Raw genomic sequence first — 22,373 nt, forward strand, 5'->3', positions numbered from 1 at the left:
TAAATTCTAATCTAAAACCACACTTCACTTGCGCACATCTAGCTGAGTCTGGCTGAGAAGCCTTAAGTGGATCAAACACTTCCCCAACCCCTGATTCCTCAGGGATGGGCCCTGGATCTCTTAGCCTTCCCTGGGGCAACCTGGGAACAGGGCCCAACTTCCTGCTGTTCCCTTTTTATGAGCTCTTGGTGGAAATGCTAATAGCTGAAAGGAGGGCCCCAACTAGAAAGGGTGGAGACTCCATCCTGCCCCAGTTTGGGGATGTGGTTAGAAATAGAATGACTCCTGCTGGGCCTGCTGGGCCCGCTGGCAAAAGACTGATCAGCTGCAGAGAAGCCTGTGGGATGGCTGGCCCAGCCCATCAATAAAATCCAGACCCCCTTTCAGTCGGCAATGGGAGGCCACCAGCCTGGAGGGTGACCTCTGAGTGTATGATGCCTTCTCCGGCCACTGTGCAAACAACCCGGTGACAATAGTGTTCCAGGCCAGCACAGGCAGCAAGGTGCCTGTCCAGGCCCTGAGACCTCAGACCCCAAACCTCCAAATGGACCTGTGATTAACCAAATGGCCCTGACCCATGAGTGGACATTACTCTGATGAGCTGTCCAGGTGCTTGCTCAGTCAGGGTACTGGACTGCTCTGCCTCCTCACACTCGTGTTTAAACAAACACCAACATAGTAGTCAACAGAAACCACCCCTTCCTTCTCCAAGTACAAATTCCTGCTGGGATTCAAACAGCAAGAAGCACATCCAAGACCATCTGCGTTCACTCAGGATGTGGAGTCTTAGTTCAGACAGGAGTAAGTGGCCGTGAGTTGGGGTATCTGGCACCCTCCCAAGCTTTGGGGTGAATCTTCCTGACAGAATCAAAAGGGGGCATCCGCCCTGGCTGGTGTGGCTCAGTGGATTGAGTGCCAGCCTGAGAACCAAAGGGTCATTGGTTCGATTCCCAGTCTAGGGCACATGCCTGGGTTGCAGGCCAGGTCCCCAGCTGGGGGTGCGCGAGAGGCAACCACACATTGATTGTTCTCTCCTTCTCTTTTCCCTCCTTTCCCCTCTCTAAAAATAAATAAATAAAATCTTTTTAAAAAAGGGATGGGGAAGGAGGGCGGGGGCATCCACCCCACCTTATAGGGGAAAAGCCTAAGCTTTAAAAGGCAAGAATGGTGCCCACAGGCACAGGGCTACTCAGGTTCAGGGCCATGTGGGAGAGTACCCATGTGAGGAGGTGTCCAGGTAAGAGGTGTCCCACACCTCTCCTCTCCTCTCCTCAATACAAGGTTGGATAATAGCCCTGACACACTAAAACATGCTGGGGCTGCCCCCAGGTATGTGGAGCCACTGGGAGGCTCACCCACCAGCCGGGCGCATCTCCTTGTGTCCCTTCACTGTCAGCAGGATGAGCTACCTGAGTTTCTCTCCTGACTCTGGGATATCATCCTTGCCTACCATGACCTCCTTGGAACCAGAAGCCATGTGCCCCAAGCCCTGCCCGGACCACAACTGATAGACCACCCCTCCCAGAACCCTGGTGCCCCATTTCACTGCTGACATGGGGGTTATCCACCTACCTCATTTTGACAGGTGACAAGGTGGGCCATGTGAGCCTCCCCAGTTCCCACAGATGGGCTGACCGCTGCATGGAGGCTGCCAGGCCCCACCTAGGCAAGGGCAGGTGCCACAACATCCGGCAAGGCTGGGAAACCCCCCATAAGCAAATGCTACTAACCCTTGGGAAGGGACCTTGGTGGAACCTTTGGCTCCTGACACGTGCTGGGAGTGGGAGGAGGCAGCAGACATCCCAACAACGGGGAGAAGCCAAGCCAGCAGGACAGCACTATCTGCTCACCTGACCCCCCCTCTACCCGGGCCCTCCAGTCAAGGTGCTGAGGAGCACAAGCCCACAGATCTTCACATCTCTTGATACTAAGGGGTCTTCCCAGTGCCTGGAGAACAGGCCTTCCCAGCAGGTGGATTACCTGGCTCCCCACCCTGGGGGCCGAAGCAGTCTGCTCAGGAAGGTGGGCGATGGTTGGCTGGTGGGGCTGCGACAGCATGGGGGTCGTTGGCTGCAGAGGGGTGGCCCTCACAGTCTGTGCCGTGTGTAGGGGAGAAGGGGGAATGTCACTGGGCACCATCTGTGGAAAGGTTGCCTGGTACACAGGCTGGCCTGGGAGCTGGGCCACGGCAGGATGGATGGGCAGGGCAGCCGCACCCTGTGGGGCCACAGCCAGCAGAGGGATGGCAGTGGTGGCGGCCGCCACATTTGGCACAAGGGTCCGGCATGGCATGGCCAGTGGGGCTCCGACAGTGTGGGGCAGCTTCACTGCCTGCAGAGGCATGGCTGGTGACATGGGCAAGGGGGTAGCAGCACTGAGCGGGAGGCTTGGCAAGATCATGGTAGGTGAGAAATATTGAGATGGGGGAGGCACAGCAGGCCCACTCGCAGCCGGCAGGTCTGAGAGGGCTGTGGGGTGGCTGTCGATTGTGGTCAGTGGAGCGACTGGTGGGATGACAGGAAGTGGAGGCATCTGAAAGAAACATGAGTCTGTCAGCTCCCTGGGGCTCAGCACCACTAGAAGCATGCTTGCCCCAGACATGAAGAGCCACAACCCCTGCAGGTTCTGCCTGAGACACTTCCATACAGCTGCTGCCGAGGGAACCCAAAGGTAAACCCAATTTAAATGAAACCAAGTACATGACACGTTCGACCAGAGAAGGAAAGGCAGAAGGGTGAGGGAAGAACCTGTGGGAGAGCCCCCTTAGGTACCACCATGGAGGTCCCAAGGATGGGTGGCGCAGCTCAGATCCAAGGGGTCACAGCAGTGACCACCAGCTTCAGTTTTCTTTCAAAAAGGCTAGGACGGTCAGAGTCACCACACAGGCCCCAGATATCTGAAATCACTTTGCCCGATTCTCCCCAATCTGCATAAATTCACACAGACCAAATTCTTTGTCAGCTTCTCTTGGGGAAAGCAGATCTCTGAGGCCCCACATTGGCTGTGTGTGCCATGAGGACTGGCGGAGGATGGCATCTCCACACAGTGGAAGACACCCGATTATCTAATCTCATGGGCTCTGCACTTTAAACACTTCAACAGATTCTCTGACAATTCTTTCTCTAAAACAGTGATTTTCAACTAGTGTCCTGCAAGAATTTTTAAAACATGCAACACCCAACTATTTAGTCAGAGGTACTGACCTCTTTTTCTTCACATTGTTAAATAAAAAAAAAATAACACAATAGCCACCTGGTATAAATGGATCAAAATTATACCTATTTTTTTTGTCAGATCAGCAAAAAAAAATGTACCTTTTGGTGTGCCACAGAATTTTAGTAATTAGTTGATGTGTGCCATGAGATAAAAAAGATTGAAAACTGTTGCTCTGAAATAAAGCCCTTCACCCTGGCCGGTGTGGCTGTTTGTTGGAGCGTCGCTCCATGCACCAAAACTTTGTGGGTTCAATTCCCAGTAAGGGCACATATCTGGGTTGCAGGTTCGATCCCCAGTCAGGGGGCCCATGAGAGGCAACCAGTCAATATTTCTCTCTCTCTACCCTCCCCCCCTCCCCCACTCCTTCTCTCTCTCCCCCCCCCCCACACCCCCACCCTTCCTCTCTCTCTCTTTAAAAGCAGTGAAAAAAATATCCTCAGGAAAAGATTTCAAAAAAAATTAAAATAAAGCCTTTCTGGTGGCAGGAACACAAGCATCACATGATCAATGACCGTGTGTGATTTCAAGGCAGTGAAAATGTGCAGATTGACTTTTGTGTACTTGAAAAGCAACAAAATGCCATGACCACCAACAAGCAAGGTGGTGATTTAACTAGACAGTGAAAGCAACTGTAACACGACATGACAAGGACTAGGTCAGGTGACAGGTGACAACAGACAGGTAAGAACCTTCTGGGTGGTGGGGTGAACCTCACAGACACTCACGCTTTCCATATAAAGCGGCACTTCCCATCACAGGCCTGTGACACATGTGACATACCATGAGGTGAAAGCTGTCCGCATGACCATCAATGGCATTAGCCTGGGCGATGGCACCTGAGCACCAACCACGTGTTATCAAGTCACTAGTAATATGACACCCCCCACCCCCGCCCCTAAGGAGCCATGGTCAGTATGGCCTCAAATGGCTCCAAGGATAGGCAGTGACCATAGCTGTGTATTCACAGCTCTTTCCTGGCTTCTCCCCATCCTAGATGTACCTGATACAGACACAGAGGGCAGCAGGCACCAAAGCTCCACTGAGGGTGGAGGGCAGAGAACAGGAAGGGTAAGGTACCTGTGGAGGGACTTGAGTGAGTGGTTGCAGGGGCACTGGTGGCATCTGGAGGGGCTTCAGCTGAGCGGGGGCCACCTGGGAGGTCGGAGCCAGGTACGGAGGCAGATGGGGGGGCACCGACTGGAGAGGACCCACAGGCTTCGGGCCCAGGACCTGTGGCAGGGGTGCTGGCTGGGCCAGTAGAGGAGTCTGGAGGGAGAAGGGATTTCTCTTAGACCAGCATCCTGCTGAGAGATGCCCCAGGTGCTCAGACATGACAGAGAAAGTCAACGAACGAGTGTGTACGCACACGTGCGCATGTACATACATGTACGCATACCCACCAACACACACTTATACACACAATCCCACACATGTGCATACCCAGCAGGGACTCCAGGACATGCATATCTGTAAGAACTGCTATGTGTGAATGAGGGCCCTCCTAGTGAATTGGGTCATGAATTCTTCAGACACAACAGACCAACCCACCCCCACTCCCATCTGTACCCTGGGACCAGGCCAGCCAAGATTGTCAGGGGAGATTAAGGCACTAATGGTGGTCATAAGGAGGGGCAGTCTGCACTCACCTGGTGGCCCGAGGGCAGGGGCTGGCCTGGGCCGGTAGGCACAGGGGCAAAGCTCATGGCTGGCTCCGGGAAATGCTGTGGTGGGAGCGGAGCAAGAGTGGGAGGCGGGACAGAGCCCATCGACAAGCCAGGCTGCAGAGAGCATCAGGTGCCATACTCAGTGGCTGCCCTGAGGACCCCCACCCAGCCACAAGTTTGACAGCCACAGGGACCCATCTCTTACTCCCTGTGCCCACTGTTCTGCCAGAGATGGCTTTCCTAGGAACGTGACTTGTGGAAGCAAGGTGTGGAGGTCCCTACACCAAGAACGGCCACAACTCCTAACCAAGGCCAACGTTCTGGAACATTAGCACTGCCGTATATTATGCAACAGTGAGAAAAGACCATTATAAGGGCTTGTGGAATTGTGGAGAAATGCCTGTTATGATACCAGTAGGGCAAGACACATATGCTTCCTCTCTATAGACTGTGTAACATGTATACGTATATATACGTTCACAGAATACAGAAACGTGGAAACAGATGGCGGGCCTGCACCAGACAGAGAGGCATTCCGCAGAGCTGGGGTCTCCAGTGACTTGGTCAGAGATATGGGGCTGCGGCAGAGACAATGAATGGCACAGAGTCAGAAATCTGAGCACTAGGTGTTTGATGCTATTCAAAACTGCTGCTAACTTATTCATTTTTTTAGGTGCAGTAATGGTACTGGGTTTTGTTTTCAAAACCCAAAGATACAGACTGTAATATTTATGGGCAAAATGTCTTTCTCTCTGAGATTTACTTCAAAATAATGGGGAAGTGAGGAGCAGGTGGGGAAGTGGAGGAAACAGGCTTGAACACAGAGAAGCCTGAGGGAAGGACCTGGCTCTCCAGTGACAGGGAAAGGTCTCTCACTGGAGGTTTTCTGGATGAATCAGGAGATAGTAATTTGTCATCTGAAAACTTATTGGCCACTTCCATGTTTCACAGTAAAAACATTATGAAAAACAGCACAGGGTGGACAAAACTTGTCCATGCATTAACCAGAAGCAAGGTTGAGGAATGAGTGGCCAAGTGCACCTGCTCCTCGAGCCACAGCCCCGGCCCAGTGAGACACAGGCAGAGGAGGCCCCAGAAGAGTGGCTCTGCTCCCAATCCCTTTGCCCTATTCTCCTTCTTCACTGGGTTCTGAGAGCGCATCATGATGACAACCCTCCCCAGGAGACCTGGGTGCACCCTGGGGACTCCCTGCAGTCCCCACCCTTCTATCCAAGCTATTGTTTGCATAAACAGGCAAGAAATGGGAGAAAGCACTCTGGCCAAGTCTTGGGGGTACATCCTGGCTGGCCAGCCTTTGACCTCCCTGTGCTTGGCCTTCCCAGCCTGCAAGCAGAGCGGGACAGGCAGAAGGCTGCTGGACAGGTGGGCCAAGAGCCCACTGTGGGTCAGCGGTTCCCTGATCCTGTGCCTGGAAAGGCTGAAGACCTGCTCAGCTCTAGCACAAGCAAACCCAAAGCCAAGAAACAAAGCTCTGAGCAAGAAGGAGCCTTTTCCTAAAGGAGCTGCTCATGCCACTTACAACTGTATTTCACTTCATTTCATGAGACAAGCAAAACTGCCAATGTTAACTGCCAATGAGTCCTGGACTCTGATCAGCAGAGGCAAATGCTTCCAATGCTTTTCCAAAGGGACTCTCTGAGCCCGAGTGGACAATGGCAGGGAAGAGAGATGGGTAGTCAGAGAGGCTGCAGTACCCAGAAAGTGGCCATAGGGAGGGAGTATGTGGGTGGAAGCTTGAGTGAGAGCCCGGGGAACCAGAGCACTAGGCAGGAGTAGCTCCCACAGGAAGGGGCACGGGCTCTGACCCGCTTCTGGGCCTAGGAGGTCTAAATCTCCCTCTGGGCCCCATTCCACCACCTGCTTCAAAGGCAACCTCTCTGATTGCTTAGGACTGCAAAAACAAGCAATTGCTATGCCTTCTTTGGCATTAAAAATAAATCAAAGTTGAAAAATAAATGCCAAATATGACCTTTCACCTAGCAATTTCCATCTCATTTATCAGGGTTACAAATCATTCCACAGACATAAGCATGAGGCCCTTTCAATTTTGCTTATTAAACATCACTGAAAACATTTCTCATGATTCAGCCCCTTCCACACCTCTAACTTTTAATGGCTGCATAATACCCAGTAGATAGGTCTTATGCAGCCCCTACCAGTGAAGCTGGACAGACAAAATCAAAGTTTTCATTCTTGTAAATGATGCCTTTCTGTCACCTTTGCACCAGTCTTTGAGGATGGGACCCTGCCAGCTTATCACAGCTTTGCAAACACTAGGTGTCACTGGGCTCTGTTTTTTGTATTTTCTCACCAGGCAGGTCTCTCAGGGTAGGTCACAGACTGCTCCAGCTAACGACAAGGATGGACCTCCTGTGCACCTACTTTTGTATGGCTGAGAACAGGCCAGCACAGCCTAGATGGCCCCTCACAGACTCCAGGCCGTGTGGATGGGGGTCTCTGACTCACCGTGGCCAGCTGCTGGTAGGCCCCCACCGAGGGCAGGCTGTGCGGTAGGACAGGCCCCTCACTCATGCTTATGGGGGGACTGCACACACTCTGGGCGGTGAGCGGTGCTGCATCTGCCAGTGAGCCCAGCATCACGCTCTGCTGGCTGCTCTGCGAGTCCGAGTACACTGTAGAGCCCTGGCCGCTGTCGAACGTGCTGTCCGCTGGGGAGGACAAAGGCACGGCTCAGAGTGGGGACCCCAAACATCACCCCCATGGCATTCCACACAAGGCTCAGGGAATGCAAATGTGGACTCACACATGAACGATCAGCTCATCCATGTTTTTTTTTTTCTGTAAAACAAACACTTGATTGTGTTTCCAGATCAAGTAAGTAATGAATGTGCATCATTTTACACAATCAACTACAGAGCAGTACAGTGGCTAAAAAGCACCACCTGGAGATGGCCCTGGCAGTCCACCACACTGCCTGAAACCTGGAGAGGGTGCCGTGGTCCACCACGGATCCCAGGGGGGCACCTCACACTATCCTCAAAGGCAAGCCAGCTGCTTCCATCATGGCTCGACAGGGAGGACACAGAACCAAACTTGGCCTTGAAAGTGAACCTTCAGCTTTTCAAAGATGCAAGGGGTCTTGGGAGTCTGGAATGTTTAGGAAAAGTTCCAATCAATTATCACCTGTGTTTTATGATGGGGGGAGGGGGTCTCAAGACTCTGACTGTCACAGTGGCAAAGAGTCCGAAGCGGGAGATCTGAATCCAAATACATCTCCTCAAGTCATGGGCCGGGTCCAACTAGATTGGAAAACAGGGCTGACAAGGCTCCCACCCCACAGAGAGGCCATAAGAGGAGACCTGGATGCTCCACGCCCTCACATGCAGTCAGCCAAGCACAGCCAGTGTAACTGGCCAGTGGATGCAGCCACCCACACCTGGGTGTGGAGTGGGGGGGCAGCTGAGGAGGGAGCAGACAGGACCCATATGGCCCACAGGTTCCTCTGACCAAACGTACCTAGGAGGGCAGGTCACCTGTGTGGCTGTGCCAGTAAAAAGTGAAAAACAAAAACCTATTTAAAATGGCACTTCCAGTTTATTGCTTGCAGGTTCCAAAAGCTACACAAACATTACAATTTGTCACCTATGAACACCAAGCTATTTCTACAGGGGGACACCTTTCAGATTGTCAACACTATGTCCACTTGCAATTTGAACAAATAAAGTAAAAGGAAAATCTTGTCAGTTTTGTATAAAAATAATTTTTCCCAGGGCTGATAAGAACTTTCTTTAACCTAGAAGACATAATAATGTGGAGGTTTGATTATACAAAACCAGACAAGTAGCTCTGATTTTTAATAAGGTGTCTAGTAGTCATTTCCACTTATACAAAGAGAAGAGAGGGAGAAGCAGGGTCTGTCACCAGAAAGAGACAGACAAAGAAAGACTGAGACAGAGAAAGAGTAAGTGAGGAAAAGACAGAGAAAGATAGAGACAGAAAGAGACAGAGAGAGAAAGAGTTGCACGACAGAATGTGAGAAGACCTGACAAATTTCACTTAAGGTGCTGTGGCTGGTGCAGCTCAGTGCATTGAGCGTGGGCCCATGAACCAAAGGGTCGCTGGTTGATTCCCAGTCAGTGCACATGCCTGGGTCAAGGGCCAGGTCCCCAGTAGGGGGCGCACAAGAGGCAACCACACATTGATGTTTCTCTCCCTCTTACTCCCTCCCCTCCCCTTTCTAAAAACATGTAAATAAAATAAATTCTTTAAAAAAATTGTTTTTAATTACTAAAAAAATTTCACATATAGCAAACTCTAGCCATATTATGTAACCTTTAATTTTTTAAAGTGTTATTTGTATAATTAAAATTAAAATTTAAAAATAGTTTTGAAACCTATTGACAAATTACCTTCTCATAGTCATTGGGTGCCGGACCAAGCCCTCTCATTGAGCTTGTTCTGCACCGTAGCGGGCAACTAACAGAACACATAACGAAGACTCATAAAATATGTTTGCTCTACCTGCCAATGTGTCTGCCCACTGTATTACCTATGATCAGGTCCTTTCTCTAGTGACATGTAAGCTGCCTGGTGTCCCTATCAGTTCACCTTTATGAAGCACAGCACATTCTAGCCATCCACAGGCACTGTGACCAGAGGCACGACTGTGCACAGGCTTTCTATTCCGACCTAGAGCAAGTGCTGAGAGTACGCAGGGTGCTCTGAGTTGAGAAACAGGGAGACGCAGGTGTGTGAGCGCGGGAGTGTACATGTGCACGCATGTGAATAATTACCTGTGTAGGTTATCTCTGGAAGTTAATTAAAACACAGGTAACACCAGCGGCCTCCAAGGAAGAAAATTAACTGGATTTTGCTCTTGGATTTTTTGAATTGTATATTATATGAATAGATTGCCTACTATAAAGAAATTACAATAAATGGGTAAAACCATTTTGTACCTAAACATTTATTTCTCATGGCAGAGAAGCATGGCTGCTGCATAAAGCACACAGAATCCTCTGAGGTGGACAGGAAAGAGTCTGTTTGCAGGCAAAATGACCACCCTGAACTCATCTGTTGAACTTGTCTGTTTACACAGTGGGTCAAACCTGACATCTTACCACAGTGGAGTAGATTTTAGGTCCTAGACTGTGTCTCTTCAAAGTGCAACGAAAGGCAATTTCTTAATTACTATCCTAGAAATTGTTCAACCAACAATTACATTTTTAAAGTATATAATGCTTTTTCCTACAAAAAGTTTATGCTCTTCAATGAATTTTTTTGGTTAATCATAAAATGGAACATGACGAAGTAGCAGTTTTGTTCTCCAAAACAAGCATGAGTAGGTTGGAAAGAAGTAAACAGTAAGCAAACTGTCTCGAAGTGACGGGCAGCCACTGGTCTTGGTTTCAATAGCCTACTTTGAAAAATATATAGCTATGTTAATGGCAAATGAAGATGTGCCTGTTAAATAAATCAAACAGACTGTTCAGTCTTTCATGTGAACTACCTGAAACAGTGGCCTGGGCAGGTTGAACGGCTCTCAAACTCCCTGTGCTTTCTCAGAGACAGAAAAGGCCACAGCCTCCACACTCAGTTCACAGCTGTATTTTTGGGACCCTTGAGGGCAAAGGCCGGACACATTTCTGTTGAGACTCGTCCAGTAGTCTGAGATGAAGACAGGTACAAAGTGATCCATCCCACTACCCACCAGTAACCTCCCTGAGAAATGAACAAAGGGTCTCAGGTTCGACACTAGAATAGAGATAGTCTTGCGGATGGATGCTCCTAAAGACAAAGGTCACAGCAGCATGACTACTCAACTTTTGGTCCCCCAGGATGACAGTGTCCTGGCACAGATGCCCCTACCAGGTGCTGAGTCCAGTGTGAAAAACAGCCCTGAGGTGCCCCATGTTGCTGAGACTGGTATCCTTCAGGTGGGGAAGTAGCCGATTGAGCTGCTCCAATCCCTACTGGCTTTGAGCACAGGTGGTCTGGGTCTGCCTGAACATCTGTCCCCACCTGTCCTAAGAAGCTAGACTTCAGCGAGCCTTAAATCTCCCTGGTCACAGATTTTTGTGCAACATCATGGATACTCCCAATGCCCTCCCTGGAAGAACGCTCGCACGCACCAATCTACCACACCCACAGAGTGAGGTGGTGGGCATGTGGGGAAAGCAGCACTCACAGGCCAGGGAGGTAGCGCTAGCCGGCAGCATGGTGGGGAGGAGGTGCTGGTCAGCCTCAAGCTCCTCGGGCTCCAGTGGCCCAGTCTGTGTGTGATAAGTCACCTGGACCTGAAGGGGCACATGCAGGCCCTTGGCCTTGTCAGGGCTGCCTGGGTCCTGCTGCTCCTGGGGCTGCAGCACTGGCCAGATCCTCTCCCGCCGCCACTGGATCAATGCCACGCGGTCACGGATGGACTTGGCCACAATCTTCATATCGCTCTCATGGAAGAAACCCGAATCAATCTGCAAAGGAAGTCACCTATCATTATTGGGACATCCCCATCCACATATCCCACTGCTGGGCCTGTCCGGCCACCTGTACCCCCCGCCCCCAAATTATGGAGTCTTTGCCCAAAGTCCCCTCCTCAGGGCCCCTCACCCCCTTCTTTCAAGGACACTCTTGTCATTCCATAAGGACATAACCTCCAGCCATCGACAGTAAGTCCGCAGGGAGAGTGAGCATCAGAACCAGCGATAACGTGGGCTGGATGAGTGATGGGAAAGGGGAACCCTGATCTGCCTCCCACCCTGGAACAGCCCATCATCTGAGCCCTGAGGCTTCCTGGAGCCCAACACTTGGGCTGCCCAAGGGTGGGAATGTGGTCCTGGCTAAATATACATGCTTGTGGACAGGGACAACAAAGCGGGAACAACACTGTTCTCAGCATTCTCTGTGAAGTCAAGGAGACTGGGGACAGAGGCACATTCTGTAGCTTAAGACCAGGAAAGTGCGCACCATGCCTAGCAACATTATGAACCTGATTTAGCCAACAGAGAGTCGGGGAGTGTTTGTAAAGAAGCCACGCTTCCCCAGGAAACATCACGGCTCTCCCCAAGGAGATTCATGACCAAACCACAAGAGAAGGGAAGCCAGGCTCTTTGTCATCGCCATGGGATCCCCATGTGGAAGGGAGAAAACCAGAGAATAAACCTTGCGGTGCTGGTCAGGGATCTGTGCAACACCAGGGATACTCCCAATGCCTTCCCTGGAAGAACGCTTGCCTGCACCAGTCTACCCACAGTTTTCAATGTACCACAGACAAACACACAAATGTCGACAGCAGTGTGTGTGTATACGAGCGATAGCACATGAATGCCAGAACTTTGCCACTGACATTTCAGTAGGGAGAGGACAGGGGGCCTGGGGATTTCCTTCTGCCAGAAAGTGAAGACATGTGTAGAGAATGAAGGACATGTAGGAACGCACAGAGGCCAGCACTCAGGGCTACCCACTGGCCGAACCTGGGACACTCTGAGCATCAAAATACACAGCGACACCATGATGATTTGAAGGACATGTCTACAAATACACACCTGAGGAACACAAATGGTCTGTGATGGCAGAAGTGACAGGTCACTGTCGGTGTGAGGTTACACAAAGGGGTCTGTAGATGTGCATTCTGCTTGTTTCTCTATCTCTCTGCCTCTGTCTCTCTCTGTCTCGGTCTGTCTCGGTCTCTCTCTGTGCCTGTGTCTCATTCTGTGTCAGTCTGTCTGTCTCTACTTCTCTCTCTTGCTCTCTTTGTTTCAGTCTCTATGTCTCTGTCTCTCTCTCTCTCCTGTGAGTCACTGGCTCACATGAAGCCATATCATGAATGGCCCTGAGGAACAACCTACCTGGCTGGAAACTGAGCCTCCCCACAGCAGTCAGGTGAGTGAGCTGAGACGCCGACCCCCAGCCCTCGTTAGCCCCATTGGCCCTGACCAACACCCCAGCCACATCTCATGAGGGATCCTGATCCCACCCACCTTGCTAAGCTACTCCTGTACTCCTGACGCTGGAGCCTGTGGGGGGACTGTATGTGCACAGTGTGAAGTTGGGTCACTTGTTTCACAATTAAGAGGTAACTCACCAATGGAGCATATAACCTACTGAGTAAAACCAAGCCATGAGTCCACAGAGATAGAAATAAATGGGAAATTTTATGAAACTGGGACATTCGCAGAGTTCCAAAGTACCTTCCCACAAAACAGTTATTAATGATAACTGCTCCCTGGCAGACACTCCTCAACCACATGATCCCAGGGAGAGTCCTTAGTGGGCTGGTCTGCGCCCAGTGTTCCTGCAGGCGCACTGACGGGCTGAGAGGGAGCTGAGAGATGTGGCAGGAGCCCTTCATGGCTAGACTCCTGAAGACAGACACAACCCTGACGAGCACCAGCCGTGAAGGTGTCGCTGAACCACTGAGGACCCTGAGTGGGGCTGAGCTGCACTCCAGTTCTGATTGCCCAAGCAGCTATGTGGGAGAAACCTTGTCTGCGGGAAGCTAACATGGCGAACTCCGGGTCGCAAGGCATCAGGCTGTGAACAGTTCTTGATCCACGTTTGCAAATTTTCTGTCAGTTTGCAATTACTTCAAAAATATTGCAGAAAATGACAGACAAAATGAACCATGCTGGCACCAGGGTGAGAACAAGGGGCTGAACCTTGGGTCAGCCCTGTTCATCACCCAGGGTGCCCACACAGCAACTGAAAAAAAGGTGCCCCACAGACGCTCCTGCCTGACACTTCTATTTTCTGCCTATGACCCATTTTCCCTTCCAGCTCCATCTTTATTGATGCCCCTCTGCCCCCACCTCCACCCCAAGTGATTTCTTCTATTTTTTCCCAATCAGGAAAGAATTTAGCCACATTGTATGTCACCCTGAATGTCCCATTATCTGGAGGCTGTGAAAGCAGAAGTAAGGGCTGGTACCCTGACCTCAAAAACCCCCTGGGCTAGGCTACAACCCTCCCCCTCCCCCACTCCCAGGGGTCCATACTGAGAGGACACCTCCGGATCAGAGCCAGCCCAGGCCCCAGAGTCCTGCCCTTTTCTCAGACCTCCAGGCATCATCGTTCTGATCCACTCCTCCATCCCAGTCGCTGCCTGAGGGCCTGCTGGGAGGTGACTTTAGGTGTGAATTTAGAGGGAGGGGAGAAAGTGGTCCCACCTGCCTCCCTCTACCCAGAGGCAGCCTCATCAGAATGAACACCAGGTTCAGGAAAATCTTCCGCCCTCAGCACTCACTGACATTGGCTCTTAAGACCAAGGTAGCCCAAACACCATTCCATGTCCCCAAACCCATGGTGTGATGACGCCTCTGTGCTCTCACTGAGTTTCCTTGTGAAGTTACCTTCACTTTATGACAACTGACACTATGTTTCACTCATGGTCATCTCTGTTACTTTAAGTTATGAAGAAGAATGCATGTTGAGTTAAAGCTATGAGTAAGTGACTGCCGCCAAACACAGCAGCCAGGGGCGGTGAGCCTCCTCAGGGTCCTGGCACTGGCCCAGGGACAGCTCCAGGAGGCCCCAGACCCTAGTGTCAACTCTAGTGTTTACGTATGGGCAGGAAGGTCAGAAACAGGCCAACAACCAGCCATAGGTCCCAGCATCAACCACCACATGGCCCAGCCAGGAGCAGTGGTCAGGTAGGGCTGGCACACTCACGTAGGATAAGACCTGCGAGAATGCAATGCTTTCAACTCAGCTCCACCTAAGGCACTGGGCTCCTCTGTCTCCCAAGAAGAGTGAAGTGGGCAGGGAGCAGAAGGAAGGAAGGAGAAACACTGGGCCCAGAGGCCTCCACTGTGAACAGGCGGAGACACCACAGACCCACCAGGTCAGTCAAGTGCCAAGGACTGGTGAGGATGGGCCTGGGGGTGGGCAGCTGTGCTGCAGGAGGGGCCAGCATTCTAGGTTGGAAAGAGTCCTCTAGGGAGGGTGGGCAGGTCCCAGGAAGAAGAGCTGGATCAGAGAAACCTGAGCAGGAGAAGATGACTGGTAGGGTGAGGCACAGACAGCACTGGGAAGCGCTACCACGTGGAAGACCTCTGTGCCAACACCCCTGCTGTCCTCCTGTTACTGCACAGTTGACTCAGCTTGGCTCCCACTGAATCTCAAACCCATCCTGGGACAGAAAGGCTCCTCTGGTGGCTGCACAGAGGCAGAACAGGCACAATGCTCTCAGGGAATGGGAGGGCTGCTTGCCACCTGTGTCTCTTGAGCTGCTGGCACTGTCCCCAACCTCAGAAGCCCAGTGAGACATACCCCTCAAGGCCATCCCAAGAACCCACCTCATCTCCACAGGGGGCGCTCCCCCTCCTCCTGCCACCTGCTCAGTGTGCACTACTGGCCAGGCCTCCCAGCCCAAAGTCCCTCCAGGACACTGCACTTGACCCATACTCCTGAACCTCGGCTCACAGGCTACTGGCCTACACAGCTCCTTGTTTGTCACTTTTGTTTGTGCTTTAAATTCCAGGAGAGAGTGGGAAGGGATCATGGTGCAGCACAAGGAGAAACTGTGGTGCTACATTCATAGGATGGCTGTGCCAGTAATTACCTTATGGCAACTCTCAGTAAACATGTAGCAATTCAACAGCACACCAAGCAAAGTCACAGAAAATCCTCTAGGAAACACAGAGCTAAAAGACCCATTTAATTCACTTACAGCATGTGTCTATTTCTGGGCGCAGGGATGGGACCAACAGCTGGGAAGGTGCAGGGTGGTTCTGACCTGGGCTCTAGGATATCAGTGGGATGTCATGTACACTGCGAATACCAGACACGGTAGGAGCACAGGCAGCTGTCTGGTGGAAGTTGAGGCCCTGACTGGCCGTGCAGCACCCACTCCATCCCACACTGACCTACCATACTACCAAGCCCCATGGATCCTCACCCCACCATATGCCTGGGCCCCAATAGGCCCATCAACCCACCCTTGGTCTGTGGCTCCCACACCTTACATGGCATGGCAAGCCTCTGTTTTTTCATCTGATCAGGGCCTGAAGAAACAGCAGGAAGACCTGCTGCCCACAGGTGCCCTTGCCGCACCTCTTCCAGACCACCCTCCAGCACCTGGCCTACTTCCTACTCTTAAAACCCATCCAAGGCCAGGGAATCCAGTTTTGAAGAATCTGTTGGTGATACCCTTGTGACTTATGTATACTTTTGGCAGATGTGCTGTATTCGGTAAAACATACGTCTACAAAAAGAAGAAGAGAGACATACACTTCCTATGGCCATGACAGAGCAGCCAAGCACACGTTCCTGACAGTAACCATGCTGGTTTTTACTTCTGCTCAGTTTTTCCAACAGAATCAATCCTGTTAATTTCTCATGGATCCATTTCCTCTCTCAGTGACACTGAACACCCCCTATACTTTTGCTCCTTCTGGGCCTTCTAGGCCAGAATTCCACTTGAAAATAAAATAAAACTCAAAAGCCCACTTTTATGCAAATTCAGCAAGAATCTAGTCAAAACAGGGTCTTTCTGATATACCAAAGTCCCTTGGCCCCCTCCAGGCCTGAGGAGGTCTGTGCTCCCATGGTTCCTGCATCTATGCAGCAGGGGATTTCCCAACTACATTGTCCTTCACAGATACACTCAACAAACAGTCCTCATTCCAACTGCCCTCTTACTGGAGACCACACACCCTTTCTGACTTTGTTCTAATCTTTGGACACCACAAGCATTCAAGGCACGTACCACGATTTGCATAGCCCACCCACCACCCACCACCAGCAAGTACCACATTACCATCTCCTGTGCCACATCGTCCGGCGTCTCTCTCTCCAGATCGAAGGTAAACTCTATGGCCCCATTGTCCTTGGGCTTGCCCTTCAGTTTCTTGGGATCCTCGACCCAGAGCCGCAAGGCAATGGTGGACTTCCTGCCATGGTCCTCCTCAGCCAGCTCCACCCTCACGCCTGTGTCCTCCGCGAAGAAGGCGTGGCTGAGCAGGTCCTTGATCTGGTACCTGGGGAGGGAGCAGCTGAAGGGCATACCTGCTAGGGGGCCCTGGACATGGGTGCTAGGGCTAAGACCCACCCAGCTCTTTCCACAAAGTTATGACTGCACCACCGGCTGGTCATGCTCTGCCCCTCCAGGGGGCACACAACAGTTTACATGCGCATTCCTGGGGGAGGAGAAAAAATTACTCCTGAACACATCTTGCTCCTTAGTATTTAAGACTTTTTTCCCTGATTATAAAAACATGCCCACGGTGACAGACTCAGGGAATCTAGAGAAGGGTTATAAACCAGGCTATGCTGTAGAGACATAGGCCTGCTGAGGGGCTGGTGAACTCAGCTGTCACAAAGGTACCTGGCTCTGTTAAGACTGAACTGGATCCACAAGAGTCCAGAAGCCCACATTCAGGGGATTCTCTGGAAGCTCTTCAGGACAGGGCAGGTGTGCTGCTGGGTGTTGCCACAGTAACCACTTTGCCCCCAAACCAGCATCCTAAACACTAGTTCCTGTCTCTGGCACAAATGGCTCCCTCCAGGATCAAATCTGTAGTCACCATGAGCTGCAAGGTCCAAAGGCCCGCACCGGGGGATGACTGCCACCATGGAAGGTGGACACTGGGTGAGGCCACCCTCAGTGAGGCCGACAAATGTTGTGAGGTCCCTAGGGAGGGGCCAAGGTCATGGCCCTGGACTCTGTAGGTCCTGAGCTAGGAGGTGGTCTCACAGGGACAGCTGTGAGGATTCTTTGACCCCACATGGTTGTTCTAGTATTTTTCTGATATGGGTTACATTTCACAATTTTTTAGCATTTTTCCTTAAAAAATAAAACATGGTAACCTGCAGGGGGGTAGGAGAAAATGCACAGAGATTAGGACAGGGTCCCTGCCTGAGAGATGATGGCTATGGAAAAGGACAGTGATCAGTGCTGGAGACAGTGACCAGGGTGGCCATGTGCTGGGTATGCAGGGACTGGGAGGGCACATGACGGGGTAGGAAGAGGTGGTGGAAGGTGAAGAGAAATGAGGGTGGAGGATGGGCAGGAGAGGAGAAGCAGGGGTAAGGAGGAGAGAAGAAAGCTCAAAATACACGCCTAGATTCCCAGTGACCACCAGAGGAAGTAAGAGCTGGTTTTGGTGGCATCAGACGTGAACATGAAAACCTGAAGAAGGGTTTGGGATGGGTAAGACAGAGATGCACAGAATATGCAGCCTGGAGTTAAGGAGAGAGGGCAGGACGAGACACACTGGGAAGCCTGGGCATGGGGTATCCTGTTGGCCAGGAGAATGGATGGGTCCACCAGGGACAACACAGAGAAAAAGCAAGAAGGGGTAGAGTCAGGGCCCATGAACTCCTCACTCCAGGCTGGGGTAGGTGAGAAGCAGCCAGCAAAGGAAAGAAGGGGGCTCAGGGCAGTCCCCAAAGTCAAGGAGGCTTTGACTTTGCTTCTTGCAGGGGCTTCCCATTGACTGCTCAGCTGGCTTGTAGGCACCTGGGCCTGAAGCAGCCTGTCTCCCAAAGTTCCCTGCAGGCCAGCTGGAAAGATTTCAGCGGGAGAAACACTCCAGACACAGTAATGCTTGGAACTCACCTCTCTTCCTTGTTTTTGCAGATACACTCCCCAATAATCTCCTTGATTTCTGGATCATGTACTTTTTCAAAGCTGGCCGGCTTGATGCCCTGAAGATGAGATGAGCAGGGTCACCTGACACAGAACTGGCCTCTACAAGGGATTTCTTATACTCACTTCCCACTAGCCCCTAAAGAAGAAATGACAGGAAGGTGGAGGCTTACAGGGTGGAGGGACTGTTGTAGTGAAGTCTGGAGAAGAAAGACTGGGGACATTCGCTCACTTTGATGCTTGGAGGAGGTGGGGTGAGGCAGGGTGGGTGTGCCGGAGGCTAGGGCCTCTAGTGCCACCCAGACAGTCTTGGAGGCTGGAGGAGAAAATGGCCAGCCTTCTTACCACACCCTTGCTCAATGGTGCTGAGGATGTGATTTATAGTCACTGCTACTGACAAAGGGCCACCAGAGACTCTAGCCCCACTGTGGCCACAGCAAGATTGATTTCCAAGGCCTGGTAGCTCAAGACTTTTGCAAACAACTCTGCTGTACAGTTCCACCATTCAGGTCCTTGGCCAGCGACCAGGCCAGACTACTTTGTGGCACAGGGTGCCAGGGTGTGGCCAAGCATCCACACTGACCAGAGATGGCATAAGGGGAGGAGGACTGGCAGAGAGAAGGGATTCCAGAAGCAGGGGCTAGACCAGTGTTTATTTGTCATCTGCTAGGAGAGAGGGTTTGCCTGAGTGGCACCTGGTTTTTAAGCATTTTAAACATAATGAGGGCTAAACCATCATGTTCTTCCTCCTTCAGCAAAACTCCACCTTTGAAGGCTTGTCCTGATTTCTTTTTTAATGGGAAGCACACATTTTTGCACAATGAGGGAGGGCAGCCCAGGGGCAGACCCGAAAGTGTAGGATCCCCAGCAACTCCCATGGCCCAGGTATGGCCCCACTGTACCCACTAAACCCCTGATCCCCAGGATCCACATCTGTAACCAACGGGGGTTGTATTGTGTCCGACATGGGAGGGAATCTGCAGCAGACACGGAAACCTTGGAGGTGAGACCCCTGTGCTTTTCCATTAAAGCCAACAGAAAAATAGGCTTAAATATGCCAGGAAGAAGGGCCAGCGTCCCTACAGCGGCAGGTGGTCTGAGGAACTATAAGCACAGACAAGTGTGTGCATGCACTGTCATTGAAATCTCTGGAAAACCAAAGCCCCCTGGGTTAGGGGCATGTGCTGGAGGCTGGACCAGCTGTGGGTACATAGTGAGTGAGCTGCTGGCAAGAGCACAAGGGTGTCTCTGAACAGGAGACAGACACACTGAGGATCAGGAAACATGCTCCCCATCTGGTTTCCTCAAGGAGGAAGGGTTTAACTGTGCCTTGCTTTGCCCAAACCAACATGGGCAACACAGGAGCTTCAAGCCCCTGGCCGTGTCTTGCTTCTGGGGGCCTTAACAGGGGCAGTGGAGCTGCTAGGAGAGCCAGGGTGGCTAAGGAGCATGCGTTCAGGGGCTCAGTCCCTGTCTCCCCAGGCCAGCAGATAGACCAGAAGGAGGGTCTTCAGGCTGTTGTTCCCACATGCCAGCACCAACACCTCCAAGGCCTGCCAGTGGAGCCCTGACATCCCTCAGATTCCCCACCCCTCTGGAGGACAGTGCCCTCTCCTGCCAGCACCACTGGGAGCTGCATACCTATCTGTGGGTCTCTGACCCACACCCACTATGCCTCCAACCAAGGACCCTGCCCTCCTGCCTCAAAACCTCAGCAGCACATAGGAGGTGCTCAGAGCAAACAAATGACCACTAACTCAGAATTAAGATTCGAAGAAGAGAGACAAGCTGTGACCTTCAGGGAGGGGGACAGTACAGAAGCAATGTGGGTACACAGAGGTCTGGGCTCAAACAGCCAAGACCTGGGGGCCACGGAACCTACAGCTAGGGGCACAGACAGACAGTGACAGACTAGGGACCAGAAAAGCCACAGTCCAGCTCTCCTGACTTGGACATTCCCTCTGTGCTCCCCACCAAGCAGAACAAGTGCACAGGGAGGACAGAATAGGGCCAACTATATTCTGGGGACACACCAGAAGATGGAGAAGCCAGCAGCCCCCGGAACGGCCCGGAGGAGGGGTTCCAGAGACAGGTAGCCTGGGCTCCTGGCAGGGGCCCCAATTATAGCCTCTAGCTACTGCCCTGAAACCCATATTACTATTACTGCTGTGTGGCTTCTACGTTAAGCTCAGAGACTTGAGTGACCACCATTGTTTCACCATCTGTGAAATGGCCTTGTCCCCTTCCTCACACAGCTGCTGTGATTTCACAAAGACAGAACCAGTTCAGTGGCCAGGGACTCACACAGGTGACCTTCCGGTAGATCTGGGCAGCATTCTGGCACTCTGAGTAGGGGTACTCGGAGGTGGCCATCTCCAACATGCACATCCCAAAGGCGTAGACATCTACAGACTCGTCATAGTGTTCTTCGTACATCTCGGGTGCCATGAACTCAGGGGTGCCTGTGCCCAGGAACAACAGATGCAGGGTCAGTGGTCATCAATCCAGAAGCCTCCTCTGCTCCTCCCAGCCCAAAGCCTTTTCCCTCCTCCCCCATCCACATGCCATGCCATCAGTCCTGGAATCCTGCTTCAAACAGGAGTGTTCTTCAGACAGAAGTTCTCAAAAATTCCCCCTAGACCTTCTTGATTCTGGGTTGGAACAGCTCACAGAGCTGGGGGACTATTACTTCCCAGGAACAGGGTCTATGTCTGAAATGCTGAAGGTGCCTCTCATCAAGGAGGCACAACACAGCCAGTATACCCTCCCTCCACAACCCGGAACAGACAAAAACTCGTAGTCACCACAGGGCTGTTTAAATTGCAAAAACCCAGAAAGGTCCCAAATATCCCAACATGCACACCACATGGCAGAGTGTCAGGCAGCACAGATGATGATCTGGGGGCAGCTGGACAGGTGCCATTCACCTGGCAGGCACCAGGGAGAGGCTAAGGTGGAAACTGTTTGTGCTCTCTAAGAGCAAAAAGTTAAAATAATGTTCACTTGGAATTTTTAAGGACATGAAGACTTGTGATAGGCTGAGTAAAATAAACAAAATATACAATGTGTATACACACTGACCTCACCTGTATAAAACCACAAGCACAGACCAAAATGACTCATCTGGCAGGTGGATTACAGCTGATTTGCCTTCAGTTACACTGGTCTAGGTTTTTAAATTTTTCTGTAACAAACTTTTGCTTTAATAACCACACAATCCTTTTATGAAAACAGGCCAACTGAGCATCTGTCACGCTAACTGCAAAGAGGAGAATCCATTCCAACGAGGCTGCTTTTAACTTCTCTGTTGATTTTGGAAGATTTTCAGACCCTCAGTTAAAAAAAAAAAAAACAGATGCAAAATAGTACATGGAGCCCTGGCCAGTGTGGCTCAGTTGGTTGGGCATCAAACTGCAAAGCAAAAGGTCGCTGGCTCGATTCCCAGTCAGGGCACAGGCCTGGGTTGTGGGTTCATTCCCCGGTCAGGGTATGCACGAGAGACAACTGATCGACATTTCTGTCTCACATCGATGTTTCTCTCCCTCTCTTTTTCCCTCCCTTCCCCTCTCTCTAAAAATAAAATAAACAAAACTTTTAAAATATATATAAATATCAAAATGTTTACACAGCTGTCTCTAGGATGTCTTTTAGTGCCACACTGGAGCCTTCATGCCCGGCAGCACACTGGCATTTTTCAGATGTCCTGAACTCCATAAATAGCTGCCCCAAAACCCCTCCAAGTGCTGTCTTGAAAAAGCTGGGAGGGCCTACTACCTGGGGCCTGAACCCCATGGACAAAGAGTGCCCACTATGTGCTAGGACCCCACTGGGGCCAGCACACAAATACCAGATGCACCCTGTCTCCACTCCTAACTTCAGCCACGGGCCAAAGGCCCCACCCAGGAAGGCTGCAGAGTGGCTTTACAGAG

General features: G+C 51.4%; 1 protein-coding gene across 17 annotated transcripts in view; it reads right to left on the reverse strand.

Annotated features, from left to right (window-relative positions):
- WNK2 (WNK lysine deficient protein kinase 2) overlaps positions 1-22,373 on the reverse strand; it is a 151,960-nt gene that overhangs the window by 92,682 nt on the left and 36,905 nt on the right. For 13 of the 17 annotated variants that reach the window (XM_053925729.1, XM_053925716.1, XM_053925733.1 and 10 more), the window contains exons 5-12: positions 20,749-20,906; positions 18,415-18,503; positions 16,615-16,834; positions 11,050-11,332; positions 7,368-7,570; positions 4,863-4,994; positions 4,294-4,482; positions 1,981-2,532 (exon numbers count right to left, since the gene is read on the reverse strand). In XM_053925729.1, the coding sequence (XP_053781704.1) occupies positions 1,981-2,532; positions 4,294-4,482; positions 4,863-4,994; positions 7,368-7,570; positions 11,050-11,332; positions 16,615-16,834; positions 18,415-18,503; positions 20,749-20,906 (1,826 nt within the window). The remainder of the gene's footprint in view (positions 1-1,980; positions 2,533-4,293; positions 4,483-4,862; positions 4,995-7,367; positions 7,571-11,049; positions 11,333-16,614; positions 16,835-18,414; positions 18,504-20,748; positions 20,907-22,373) is intronic. The other 4 variants (XM_053925734.1, XM_053925751.1, XM_053925738.1 and 1 more) reach the window with 4 other exon arrangements.

Source organism: Desmodus rotundus, chromosome 1, assembly GCF_022682495.2.
Source record: "Desmodus rotundus isolate HL8 chromosome 1, HLdesRot8A.1, whole genome shotgun sequence".
NCBI lineage: Eukaryota > Metazoa > Chordata > Mammalia > Chiroptera > Phyllostomidae > Desmodus > Desmodus rotundus.